Source organism: Phodopus roborovskii, unplaced genomic scaffold (assembly GCF_943737965.1).
Source record: "Phodopus roborovskii unplaced genomic scaffold, PHOROB, whole genome shotgun sequence".
Lineage (NCBI taxonomy): Eukaryota > Metazoa > Chordata > Mammalia > Rodentia > Cricetidae > Phodopus > Phodopus roborovskii.
In genome coordinates, this window is record NW_026126546.1 from 11,608,273 (window position 1) to 11,621,204 (window position 12,932).

The 12,932-nt window shown below is 45.7% G+C and overlaps 1 protein-coding gene across 1 annotated transcript in view; it reads left to right on the forward strand.

The window, feature by feature from the left end:
* Ap1b1 (adaptor related protein complex 1 subunit beta 1) overlaps positions 1-12,932 on the forward strand; it is a 55,017-nt gene that overhangs the window by 25,456 nt on the left and 16,629 nt on the right. Inside the window, exons 3-11 of the mRNA XM_051200367.1 lie at positions 46-151; positions 2,330-2,465; positions 3,379-3,624; positions 4,772-4,962; positions 6,043-6,264; positions 8,539-8,659; positions 9,924-10,019; positions 10,965-11,080; positions 11,370-11,535. Of these exons, the coding sequence (XP_051056324.1) occupies positions 46-151; positions 2,330-2,465; positions 3,379-3,624; positions 4,772-4,962; positions 6,043-6,264; positions 8,539-8,659; positions 9,924-10,019; positions 10,965-11,080; positions 11,370-11,535 (1,400 nt within the window). The remainder of the gene's footprint in view (positions 1-45; positions 152-2,329; positions 2,466-3,378; positions 3,625-4,771; positions 4,963-6,042; positions 6,265-8,538; positions 8,660-9,923; positions 10,020-10,964; positions 11,081-11,369; positions 11,536-12,932) is intronic.

Below are 12,932 nucleotides of genomic sequence, written 5' to 3' on the forward strand. Positions count from 1 at the left end.
CTTATGGGGTGGGATGAACTACTATTGCCTGTCTCCTGTCCTTAGGGGAGATCTTCGAGCTGAAGGCAGAGCTTAACAGTGACAAGAAGGAGAAGAAGAAGGAGGCAGTAAAGAAAGTGATTGCATCAATGACTGTGGGCAAAGATGTCAGGTATGCAAGAGTAATCTGGTGACAGCCAGATGCTGACTAACATGAAGCTCCATAGCCTGGTCCAGATTGGCTCTTCCTTCATTTGGCTCCTTTGACAAACCTCATTTCCAAACACAGGATTCTGTTTGCACGTGAGTGACGAGCCAAAATACTAATGGCTCAGGCAAAAAGTAAAGTAAGTGAATGAAACACACTGGGTTGAAAGGGCAGTAGGCATTCAAGAGGGTGTGGCCGAAGCCCTCAGAAGCTCTGGAGGATTGCTGCCCATTCAGGAAGATGAACCTAGTACAGCTGGGTATTCTGTTTTTTTGTTTTGTTTTGTTTTAAGAACAGGAAATGTGCTTTTTTATCTTTTGTTGTTCTCTGTTCTGCCACTCAGCGCCTGGTTTAGGCTGTCTTTGTGTTGTAAGTAGTTGTGTTTGTCTGTTAGATTGGGAAATCTCCAAGTTATAGATTTCATGACAGCTTGGTATTTGCATTGGCAAGTGTACAGCACACCTTCACATACATTTTCTCAGTGGTTCTCTACATTTCCCATTGTGTGCAATGATGTTTTTACTGCCGAACAGATGAGGGGAAAAAAATGAAAAATACTCCCTAACAATCCCATGACTAATGAAGAACTAGAAATCAAGCCTGGGCCTTCCAGAATTCAGACTGTTCTCAGTATGTCATGGTGCCTTGCACATACCACAAAGGTTCTGATGTCCAGCTGCTCCCTGGCTGGACCTTAGAGAATGATCCTCTTGTCCCAGGTTTCCACACAGATTGCCCACCCTATTGCTAACCTTAGCAAGGACCTCCTGTATATATAGCCAGTTTAGGAGAGTTCTTAGCAAAGACCTCCTTAGGGCAGGACTGTAAAAGGATAGGGGCTGTGATGTGCCTCGGTTAGTAAAGATCTACATAGTTGTCTCCTACTCCTTGTCTTAGGACCGCCACATGTGCACTGTGGCACACATGAGCCAGAGTGCATGTACACACACACACACACACACACACACACACACACACACACACACACATATGTTTAGTAAACTATGATTTAAAAATATGGATTGGGCATCTATAAACCTCATTCTTCCTAGGAAAAAAAGTCTCTTTCAGTTAGAGCAGATCTGACACTTCCCAGTAAGGAAAACATCTTTGTTCTTCCTCCTCAAAGGAGCACGCTTTGCTGATAATCCCTGAGAAGACCATTCGGGCTCTTCACTTCCTCTCCCTCTCCCCAGAGCAGCTCTGTTCTTGCTGGTGCATCATCTTTCCAGGTGACTTTATCCATTGCAGCTCTGAAGGAACGTGGCCTGTCGTGTATCCACTTCATTTTTTTATGTTGCTTTGTTCTTGGCAATAAAAAAACCAAGAATTAAGAGGTAGGGTAATGGTTCAAATTCAAGAAAACTGATCTTTGTATTTCACATCTCAAGGTCTGAAACTCATAAATATGGTACCATGTTGGGAAGAGTCTCACCAAGTACAGCAAAGATCATAGTCAGATCTGACTCCTCATGTTGTTTGATATTTCTTAACCTCAAAATTATGAGAAATGGTAACATTCCTCTGGCTTCCTGGGGCTGTTAAATGAGATGATTTGTGTTCAGTCATTAGCACCAAGCCTGGGACATAGCATATGTCCCAAATACCTTGCTGCTTCTTAGTGGACTTCATCCCTGCTTTCTTGAGATGCCCTAGAACCAGCAGCCTGATATAAGAGAACATATGAAATTTTAGGGAGAGAATAATATTTTGCAAATACCAGATGCTTTAGGAATACTATCTCATTAAGTATCACAAGGGCCTGGAGAAGTGGGTTTCTGGAGGTAGGGAGAAGTACTGGGAATTGAACCCTGGTCCTTGTGTATGCTAGACACATGTTCTACCATTAAGACCCAGCCCCAGCCTCAGAGTCAATTTCTGTTGCACATTCTTTACAAATGAAGGAACTTGTACTTAGGGCCTGGAAGAAGTTTCCCAGAGACATGAGCATAGCAAGAGGAAGGACTGTTTTATGGGTTCTTCTTGTGCTTGAGCCCCATGAAGCAAACAAGCCTTTAAAATCACTGCTTACCTTCCTTCTTCCCCGTTTCTCACTGTCATCCCTTCCCTCCCCTGCAATTAGTTGCCTGAAAAGCTTGTGTTCTGTCTTTAACCTCTACTGATGCTACTTTGATTTTCCAGTGCCCTCTTCCCTGATGTGGTGAACTGCATGCAGACAGACAACCTGGAGCTAAAGAAACTGGTGTACCTGTACTTGATGAATTATGCCAAGAGTCAGCCTGATATGGCCATCATGGCTGTCAATACCTTTGTGAAGGTGAGTAGGAACCCAGTGGGAATGTGGGTAAGGGTTGCTCACTGTCTCATGTTTCTGTCTCTTTGGAGTACTGGGTACTCTAACTTGGATGGAATTTTCAGGCATGTTTGCAGACCTGCAGTCTTCCTTCTGCCTGAGCAGGCTGAGGGCCTCTTCCTCCAGCAGAGGGCTCCCTCTCTCTCCAGAACCCCAGACCTAAAAACTGGCTTATTCATTCCCTATGAGGTGGCACCAGGCCTATTGGCCTCTCATTTCCCTAGCCACTCACTCCCTGTGTCTGTTACCATAGCAAATTTAAGCAAGCATCTGAGAGCAGCTCTGTTCCCTTACCAGATGACTTCTTTCTGTATTTTCTGTCACTAGATGAGGAGCAGAGCATGAACTTGGACACTGACTCCTAGCGCACTGGTGCTCACATACAGAAAAATGAGAGGTTTCTGTGGCTGTGTGTGCCTGTAATTCCAGGACTTGGGAGGCTAAGGAAGGAGGGTTGCTAAGAGTTGTAGGTCAGTCTAGGCTACATAGTGAGTTCCAGGCCAGTCTGGACAACAGGGCAAGACCTTCTCTGAAAAAGATTGAGGACGATATTGTTAGGAGCTTATGGGTTTGGATAGCTACTCTGCTCTGACGGGTGAGCACAGAACCTTCTGCAGAGCCTCAGCTTCCTTGGTTGTGAAAAGGGCCCCAGGAAGCAGCAGAGAACGTGTATAGAGCCCTTCACATAGTCTCTGGCAAATGCTTGGCCTCCATTCTGTGGCATTTACTTTGAGTATTGTTGGCTGTGGACAGTGGACATCCCACAGCAGCTGCCGGATGTTCCCAGAGCTGGAAGCCAGGAAGAATAGGAAGCCACAGATGACTCTACTCATCCTTCCCCTGCCCCTGCCCCTGGCCAATGACTGGTTCCCCTTAGGACTGTGAGGACCCCAACCCCCTCATCCGGGCCCTGGCTGTGAGGACCATGGGCTGCATTCGAGTTGACAAGATCACAGAGTACTTGTGTGAACCACTCCGAAAGTGCCTGAAGGATGAAGATCCATATGTGCGCAAGACAGCGGCTGTGTGTGTAGCCAAGCTCCATGACATCAATGCCCAGCTGGTAGAAGACCAGGGTTTCCTGGACACACTTAAAGACCTCATCTCTGACTCTAACCCCATGGTAAGTCCTTGGGATGCCCACAGACTCCTGGGTTCCTTGGGAAGAACACCTGGCCTGGCTCCCACCTGGCTTTCCATTTCTTAGAAATTAGGTCCTTGAGGAATACCTAGTGCCTAGTCCTTGCAGTGGCTTGCAGGGACCTGGGCCTGGATTTCCTTTGACCCCCTCAAACTATCTACATGGCTTCAGGAAAGCTGCCTAATCTTGGGATCCCTATTTGTCTCATTAGACTTTGGGAAGGTGACATACCTGATCTAGCTGGCCTGACCTGGCAAGCAGTGACTGCAGTTAGTGCTAATGTCCTTCCCTTTCTAATCATTATCACTGTTACTAGCTCCTAACCAAGACCTGTAATTCCCAAGCGTGAAGCTCTCTTCCATGTATGGTTGCAGAGATGTCACCTTACAGTACTATGGTGTGAAAGACAGGACACCAGGATGACAAGACTTTGCAGTGAAGTTTGTCAGGGCCTGTAATCCCAGCCATCAGGAGGCTGAAACAGAAGGACTAAATGTTAAAGGCCACCCTGTACTATGTAATGAGATCTTTTCTAAAAATTTTACAATATGTAAGGAAAAAATGAAATATTCAAAACATTGGGCACAGCCCCCCCCCCCACTCTGTACCCAACAGAAACACTGATTGCTTGTAAAGACTGATCACTAGAACACTGTGTCATAGAGGAAAGTTGAAATCAATAAAAATTGTACATGAAAGGAGCTGTCTTGGTGGAAACATTATTTGGTAAACCCCTCTATAACCCAGAACCATCCACTCTCAGCAGCCTTGAAGAGATCTGCAGGGTTCTTCTGTCTCTGAGAAGCACAGCTGTCAACCACTGCAATAAATGGCTCTAGCCAGTAGAGGGAGGTTGGACTGGTATGGGGCATTGCTTTGCATTGCTAGGCACCTGGAGCTGGGCCTTTCTCCCTTCTTTCCAATGGCAGATGTACTTATTTTAGTTCTGCCTTACAGAGGAGTCAGTGGGGTGAGTGTTGTGCGTCAGACCTTTTTGAGACTCTAGAACCTACCAGTAGGATCATATTCCTTACAGACGTCCCATCTTGACCTGCTTGTGTCATTAGCTCCTGTGCTTCCTGACTTGAGCAGTACCTCCAGCCTCTACCCCTTCTACCCTCTCAACCAGGTGGTGGCAAATGCAGTGGCTGCCCTTTCAGAGATAGCTGAGTCTCACCCCAGTAGCAACCTGCTTGACTTGAACCCACAGTCCATCAACAAGCTGCTGACAGCCCTTAATGAATGCACTGAGTGGGGCCAGATCTTCATTCTGGACTGCCTGGCCAACTACATGCCCAAGGATGACCGTGAGGCACAGAGGTGAGCAGACAAGCCCCTTGCTTACCAGCCTAGTTGGATATGGTCCTCATGGTCTTTCTGAGCTGGGCCTCCTTCTAAGACCTGTCTTCTGTCATCAGACACACTTTAAGGGGGCCAGCTGGCTTTTCATCTCCAGAACCATGCTGTCAATCATATGGCTTCAGACAGGGAGCTCCCTGCTTACTATGAACATAGATAGGGTCTGGCCAGGAACTGACAAGGATCCATCTGGGCTGAATCAAGAGCTTTATAGCTTCAGAGCCACTGAATTCTCTAGGTATCTGACCTCTGCTGGGTGCTTTCTGTGTTATGTAATAGTTAAAGCAGATCTGTGAAATGTATTCTATCATCATCAGCCATCTTACAGACAAAGAAACTGAATTAGAGAGGTGGAAGGAATTGCTCAGTTCACCCAGCTGGGACTGTCTTGACCAACATGAAAAAATGAATGCTTTGACAGTAGAAGGGAAATTTACTATGTTCTAGGCACTGTATTCATTCTTTTCACTTAAATGTCCAACAAACTTGTGGAGGAGTAGACATCGTTACAGTAACTCTGAGATGAGGAAACTGAGCTCACAGTGTTTTAGGCCTGCTAAGAGTCAGTAGGCAGCAGACCAGAAGGCAGGCCTTCCTTCTATAGAAGACATGCTGTTTTACCTGGAGATATAGCTCAGTTGATGAAGTGATTGCTAAGCATACATGAAGCCGTGGGCTCTAGCCCCAGCTCCACATAAACCAGGCATGGTGGTGTGTACATATAATCTCAGCACTTGGAAGGTGGAGGCAAGTGGATCAGATGTGTTAAGACCAATGGGAGAGCACTTGTCTCATATATGAGACCCTAGGTTCAGTGTAAGTACTGGAAGACAAAGAAAGGTGGGGGACCTTTTTCTTGGGCAGTTCATTGGCTACAGAGTGAGTCTGAGGCCCATCTGCATTATATAAGACCCTGTCTCAAAAAAAAAAAAAAGAAAGAAAGAAAGAAAGAAAGAAAAGACATACTATTTTGATAAGTGAACCAGGACTTTTCCCTTGTCTATTATCTCTCTTTGCAATACTGCAATGACTGGACCCCAGCATCTGTGAAAGGGTCACTCCTAGGCTGTCCCATGCCAACTCTGCTGTGGTGCTGTCTGCTGTGAAGGTGTTAATGAAGTTCATGGAGATGTTGTCCAAGGACCTGGACTACTATGGCACACTGCTCAAGAAGCTAGCACCTCCCCTGGTCACACTGCTGTCAGCAGAGCCAGAGCTACAATACGTGGCTCTGCGCAACATCAACCTCATCGTGCAGAAAAGGTACAGAGACTACCATACATGTTTTCTCCGTGCTAGAGACACGGGAATCTGATCTGTCACCATGCAGGAAGCCTAAAGAGTACTAAGGTGCTCTCAACCAGAGTTCTTTCTCCCACAGGGGACTCTTGATAAGAAACTACATGGCCTAGGTCAGAGTGTCAATGTTAAGAAGGCCTGGCTCAGCCTTGGAGAGAGCTAATAAGTAAAGGCAAGCATGTTGCTGCTTTGCCCAGATATTTAGTGGCTCAGAGTCTATAGAGTCCTTCAGGATATCTGAAGATTTTATATGTGTGCAGTTTGCTTGGGGACAGAATTCACAGGTATCATCAAAATCCTTGAATTTGGAGACCTTAGAGATGGTGAGAAATCATGGATTTGGCACCAGCCTTAAGGTCTGAAGGGAGAAGTAGAACAGAATGCTGGACAGCCTGCTTCCTTCCTCCTAAGGGGTGGCACCAATAAGTCACTGCTCCCAAGGAAGTGGTCTGGTGCTACTAGATGGGTAAGGTCTGACACTCCATAAGCAGCACTGGGTCTGGAGTGTCTCTGGAATGGCCTTCTCCTTCCTTTAAGGCAGCTCTGAGTGAGGGTGCCCGGCAGCTGGGGTGGGATCTACCTCCTGAATTCTCCTTCCAGCCTCTCTGTAGTCAGGCTTGGCAATGGCAAGTCATTTCTGCTCTCTGATGCTAGGAACTAGGACCACAGTGAACAGGGCTCCTTGTGGTCATGCCTTAGAAAGGTAACATGCTTTCTTTGTCATAGCAGCAGTCTGGTTCTTAATATTTCTTAGATGGCCAGAGATAATTATTGAGCTGGGACATTTATGAAGATTTGGAGAGTAAACATGGGTAAAGTGTTCCATGTCACTAACGTGATGTGACTAGGGCTTTACTCCTACAATATGGGTCTCTGTATATCAGTGTCCTTGGGTCACTGCCTTTATTAGAATACAGGCACTAGACCAGCATGAAGGGTTCTCTGTGCTATATTTAACATAGTAATCTCTTAAGTTGTCTATGTCACCCAGTCATGATGTGGACCAGCCTGACACAATGGGGCAGCTTTTGTAAAGTCTTGATTGTAGAAGTCATCTTCCTGTTACCCTTCTCAGAATCTTCTCTCCCCTACAGAGCACCACAAAAGCTCCTTACTCAGCCAGACTCTCCATAGTTTGCATGACAGCACAGACTCTTAAGTTCCTCTTTCCTCTGCCCCCATCACAGAGCTTCATCCCTGGCTGTAACTTTGTTTTAGAATTATTAATTTCTATCTTGGGAAGGACATAGAAATAGGAATCAGGGTGGTACCTCTTATCTTGTTTGCAGCCTTTTAGTTTGTGACAAATGCAAGCTTTGTAACCTCTCTGAATTTCCTTGTCTTAGAAAAATGTGTCTGTCCCATGGTACCATTTGAGGGCAGCAGGTAGCAGGGGAGGAACACTGGATACACTTAGATAGCTCAGCAGGTGATAGTTCCTATTGCAAGTGCCTTCATAGAGCAGGCATTAATCATGCTAGATGTTTCATCTCCTACAGTTGACCTATTGTGCAGGAGTCTGTTTGTGTTCAGAGATTGACTAGCATTTCCCAGCAGTCATTTATACTCCTTACCTAAGACTTAGTAGAGTGACCTACAGCTGGATCATAAGGGAAAGTATGGAAGAATCCATGAAAGGCTTTCTCTTGGGCTTTCCTGTATTGGAAGGTCAACATGTGTGGAATGTTTCCTGCCAGGGAGCCAAATTGAGACAGGGTACCTAGGGGCAACAGGGCAATAGGGCACACTTCACTATTTCAGGGCTCCAGAACGAAAGCAGGGTTTAAGCATAAACTGTGTTTTTTTTTTTTTTTTTTTTTTTTTTTTTTTTATAAATGATTTAGGCATAGTCAACCATCTTTATCTTTGAATGAACAGGATGAATGTTGCCAAAGTTTGAGTTCATACATGCCAGATTCAGGCCTGGGGTGATAATTGTTCCTGCACAGTTCATTCTCATTTCATGGGTAAGGAAACAAAGGCTGAGGTCACACATTGGAATTAGAACCCTGGCCTGCTGCCTACTATCCATGTAAACTCCTTTTCCTTCCTGAGAGTGACCCTTCAAGCTGTAGCCAGGCAGAACCACTGCCTTTGGTCGCAGTCATGATGATTTTGCCTCCCTGCACGTTAAGCGTCACCTGTAGCCCAGATTCCCCCTCCCCCGAAATGTGGAATGACTCCTCATGGGCGTTATGGCTTCTTTTTTATTCTCTGGGCATTCTGCCCCAACACCAGGCCAGAAATCTTGAAGCATGAAATGAAGGTTTTCTTTGTGAAGTACAATGACCCCATCTACGTGAAGCTGGAGAAACTGGACATTATGATCCGCCTGGCCTCCCAGGCCAACATCGCCCAGGCAAGCAGAGTGTGGTGGTGTGGGGCACAAGCTTTGGTGTCAGACAACTTCCTAGGTGTCTCTAGGTCAGCATGCTCACTGTTGACATTTTATCTCATGGAGAGTTGTGGGTGCTAGAGCTCTGTAAGCAAGCAAAAACAACTAGTATTCTCAGGCTGTCCACAAAAGTATACTCCTGAGGTCCCAGATATTTGGGTGGCTAAAGCAGAAGAATCACTTGTCATAAGATCAAAACTACCTTAGACAACATAATTAGACTCCCTATACATACTCAAAAAAATTCTCCTTATTCTCTCTATTTTGACCTATCATTTATTCACTAAAAAGTAGTAGTTGGGCACCTAGGGATATGGTTTAGTTGGCAGAGCACTTACTAGGGCAGTCGTAAATACCTGAAATTAGTATCCAGAACCTATGTTTAAAAAGCTGTGTGTGGGAACTGAAGAGATGATTGTCTCCTAGTTAAGAGCACTTACTACTTTTTCCAAAGACATGGGTTTAGTTCTCACCACTCACTTTAGGCAGTGCACAGCCACCTGTAACTCCAGTGTCAGGGTATCGGATGCCATCTTCTGTCCTCTGTAGGCATCTACCCCGCCCCATCTCTCTCCCTCCTTCCTCTCTCTCTCTCTCTCTCTCTCTCTCTCTCTCTCACACACACACACACACACTGAGCCTGGTGTTGTGCATCTGTAACCCCAGCACTGGAGAAGTGGAGACAAGCAGATCCCTGGGGCTGACTACCCAGCCAGCCTAGCCTCACTGGCAAAACCCAGGCAGTGAGAGACCCTATCTCAAAAGAAACAAAAACAAAAATAACAACAACAAAAAATAGTAGATTGAGCCTGAGAAATGACACCCAAGGCTGTTGTCTGGCTTCCATATGTATACACATGTGTATAAGCATACCTCCTGTCTGCTGCAAACACACACACACACAAGCAGTTGCTGACACTGGAAATGTAGTTTTGGGATCAGTGTTTCTACTTAGCATCCCCAACACCACACACACAAAATGAGGTACTTGAATATAGTAGCTGTCAGTGTAAAGCAAAGGTTGTTGAGCCTTGCTGCGTGTCACCCTCTATCTTCCTTTTGGGTTATATTCCTTTTGAGGAACCTGGTGATACTCTCTCCTGGGCCATTCATTGTGAGCAGGCAGCAGAGTCCCATCCCTTTGAGAGTTTGTACATTCCTGTTACCCAAGTATTTTAACAGAGTGTTCCATCAGATCTCTCCAATTCATTTTCTGTTTGGACCACAGGTATTGGCGGAACTCAAAGAGTATGCTACAGAAGTAGATGTGGATTTTGTACGGAAGGCAGTGCGTGCCATCGGTCGCTGTGCCATCAAGGTTGAGGTGAATAGATTCTGGGGTTCCATTCCTAGCCAGGGAGGGAGAAGGTTGTTGAGAACAGAAAGCCAGTCTGATCCTAGAAGCTGTTCATGGTCCAGAAAGTCCAAGGGTCACTAACAGAGCCTCCAAGGTGCCTACTATACAGATTAGATTGGCTTTTTCTCACTTCAGGCCCTTGAGTTGTAATAGGTAAAATTAGGCCATTGTAATGATGGTTCTTCTACAGCATTATCTAAGGCCATGGGAAAGTCATAGGCTCATGGAGTTCCTGTTAGACTTATCACAGAGATCCGGGTCAGGACCTCTGTCTGATAGAGACTTCAGAAGATACCTTGATACTGGACTTGTTCCTCTGAACTACCAAGTCATTCTAAACCCAGTGCCCTGGCATTTTATTCCCTCCACTCTGCCTTGACATTGACCTATACTCAATGGGTCCATTGGTGGCTTAAGGCTCCTGGGATAGCTGGTCACACCCACTCAGGACCCTTGAGGCATTTTAAGCTGTTTTCCCCTTGATGTTTATTATTGCTCTCCTGAGACATCTGCCCCTTTGAGCTGTTGTGTAGTATGTAGAAATAAAAGCAGACGACTAGGTACAGAAACTTTGTAGATCTAGTCTTTGCAGCCAATTTTATGAAACAAGCCAGAGAGATGGGGCCAAGTAGGGTCACTCAGCCCTTGGGCTTTGCCTGGAGGAACTCCCAATGACCTCACACTGTCAAGAGCTGCATCTCTGGCTCTCATTCTGTCTGTATGTCCTTTTCATCCAGGGCCCTCATTTGGCCCTTGTTCTCTGCCTCCCCATTATCTAGGGAAAGAGATCTGTTCTCATGCTATGATAAGGAAGGTAGGCAGCGGGACTGAAGCTGCTTGACCCGGGCAAGATCATTAGCCCAATTGGAAACTGCAAAGACCTTGCCTACACTGCCTCTTCTTCCTACACAGCAATCTGCAGAGCGCTGTGTGAGCACATTGCTTGATCTCATCCAGACCAAGGTCAACTATGTAGTCCAGGAAGCCATTGTGGTCATAAAGGACATCTTCCGCAAGTACCCCAACAAGTAGGTGCCCACCCCTCATGGTAAGAGGGCAGCTCGGCTTCCCCTTCCCCCTTTCCCTTTCCATTTCACAGCTTTCTCAGAAGAAACTTTTTGTCTTTCTTCTTTTACCCAAGCTGGCCCTTCAGGCCAAAATAAGAGCAGCTAAACTCCAGCAGCTAAAACATCCTCTCTCTTCACCATCTCTCCAGGTCTGGGCAGCTGCCTATCTGACCTGGCCCCTAACCCTCCAACACACACATTGGCCAGAGTTCCTTGGTGCTTACCTTCTGGCTCAATCCTACTTTCCCAGGTATGAGAGCGTGATAGCCACACTGTGCGAGAACCTGGACTCCCTGGATGAGCCTGAGGCCCGGGCTGCCATGATCTGGATAGTGGGCGAGTATGCTGAGCGGATTGACAATGCAGATGAACTACTGGAGAGCTTCCTTGAAGGTTTTCATGATGAGAGCACCCAGGTGAGCCTTCATGTGGACACACCCATTACTGATCGCCACTTCTGACCTGTTCCATTCCTATATCCTTTCTTTCTCCTACTGCATTGCTAGTGTGAATAGACATTAATTGACAGGCTGTGTGTGGTCCTTTTTTCTCTCACAGCAGTGCCTCAGAGGACATAGGATAATCTGTGGTGTTTGTGGAAGGTGGTCAAGAAATGTCTGGCTTTGTTTTAATTTCTTGGTGATTAGAGATGGTAGGGTTGTACCAGTAGATATTAATGCAGACATTTGAGCCAGTTGTTTTTGTTCTTGGAATTTGTGTTCCATAACCATCACAATTCCTGAATAAGTACTGAGCTAGCTAGCACTTCCAGGAGAGATATGAAGTTCGATTCTATGCCATCTACACACATTTTTATCAGTTGGTCAACATGTAACCTTTACCATTGATTCATTAGCATTGAACTCAGTGGCCAACAACACTTGACTTGTGCCTGACTGGTTTATCTAGCATACATATTTCTCGACAGAGAACATTTTAGCCTTCTAGACAAGCACTATAACACCACACTTAAGGGCCATTTTAAATGAGGAAGGATACTTTTTTACAGAATAAGAGCTGAAAGGAAGGGTAGGGTCAGCCTTGCCTTTTCTAGCCTCAGCTTGGAAGTCTTTGTCAGGTGATTTAGGTTTCCATTACTCAGCCTGTATCTACAGATGACCACTTAAGCCTTGTTCAGGGGCAACAAGAGACAGATTTACAAGCATGGAAGCAGGGTGTGACACTGTACACATGTAATCCCAGCATTTGTGAGACAGTTTATCAGGTATTGGTGGTCATCCTTGGCTATATAAAGAGTTTGAGTCCAGCCTGGACTACATGAGACCTTGTCAATAAAACAAGGCTGATAAGATGGCTCAGTGGGTAAAGACACCTGCCACCAAGCTTGAGTTCAGTCATAGAAACCACCTGGTGGTAGGAGAAAACCAACTCCTGCAAGTTATCCTCTTGCCTCTACATGTGTCATGGCATACATACCTCACACATACATGAATAAATAATAAACAGCTGTAACAAAAAATAAGCCAAGTGTTTACAAGAATGGTGTTACAAATGATGAGAAGTGGGGGGGGTGTCTGTCTGTCTGTCTGTCTGTCTGTCTGTCTGTCTGTGTGTGTCTGTGTCACTTAAATGCTGTAGAAGTCCACTATGCAACTTCATATTGCTTAGAACCTTGCCTTCTCCCCTTAGGATAATTCTGAAGGCATATGTTTGTTAATGTATGCTTTATTTAAGTCCATTGAATGTTTTTGTATCTAGTCTGTTCTTGTGAGCAGGCTTCTTTGGCTAGGCGGCATAGCATAGAATTGTGAATATTTCCAGGATGAAGCCTTAAGCAGACAGCTTGGAAAGA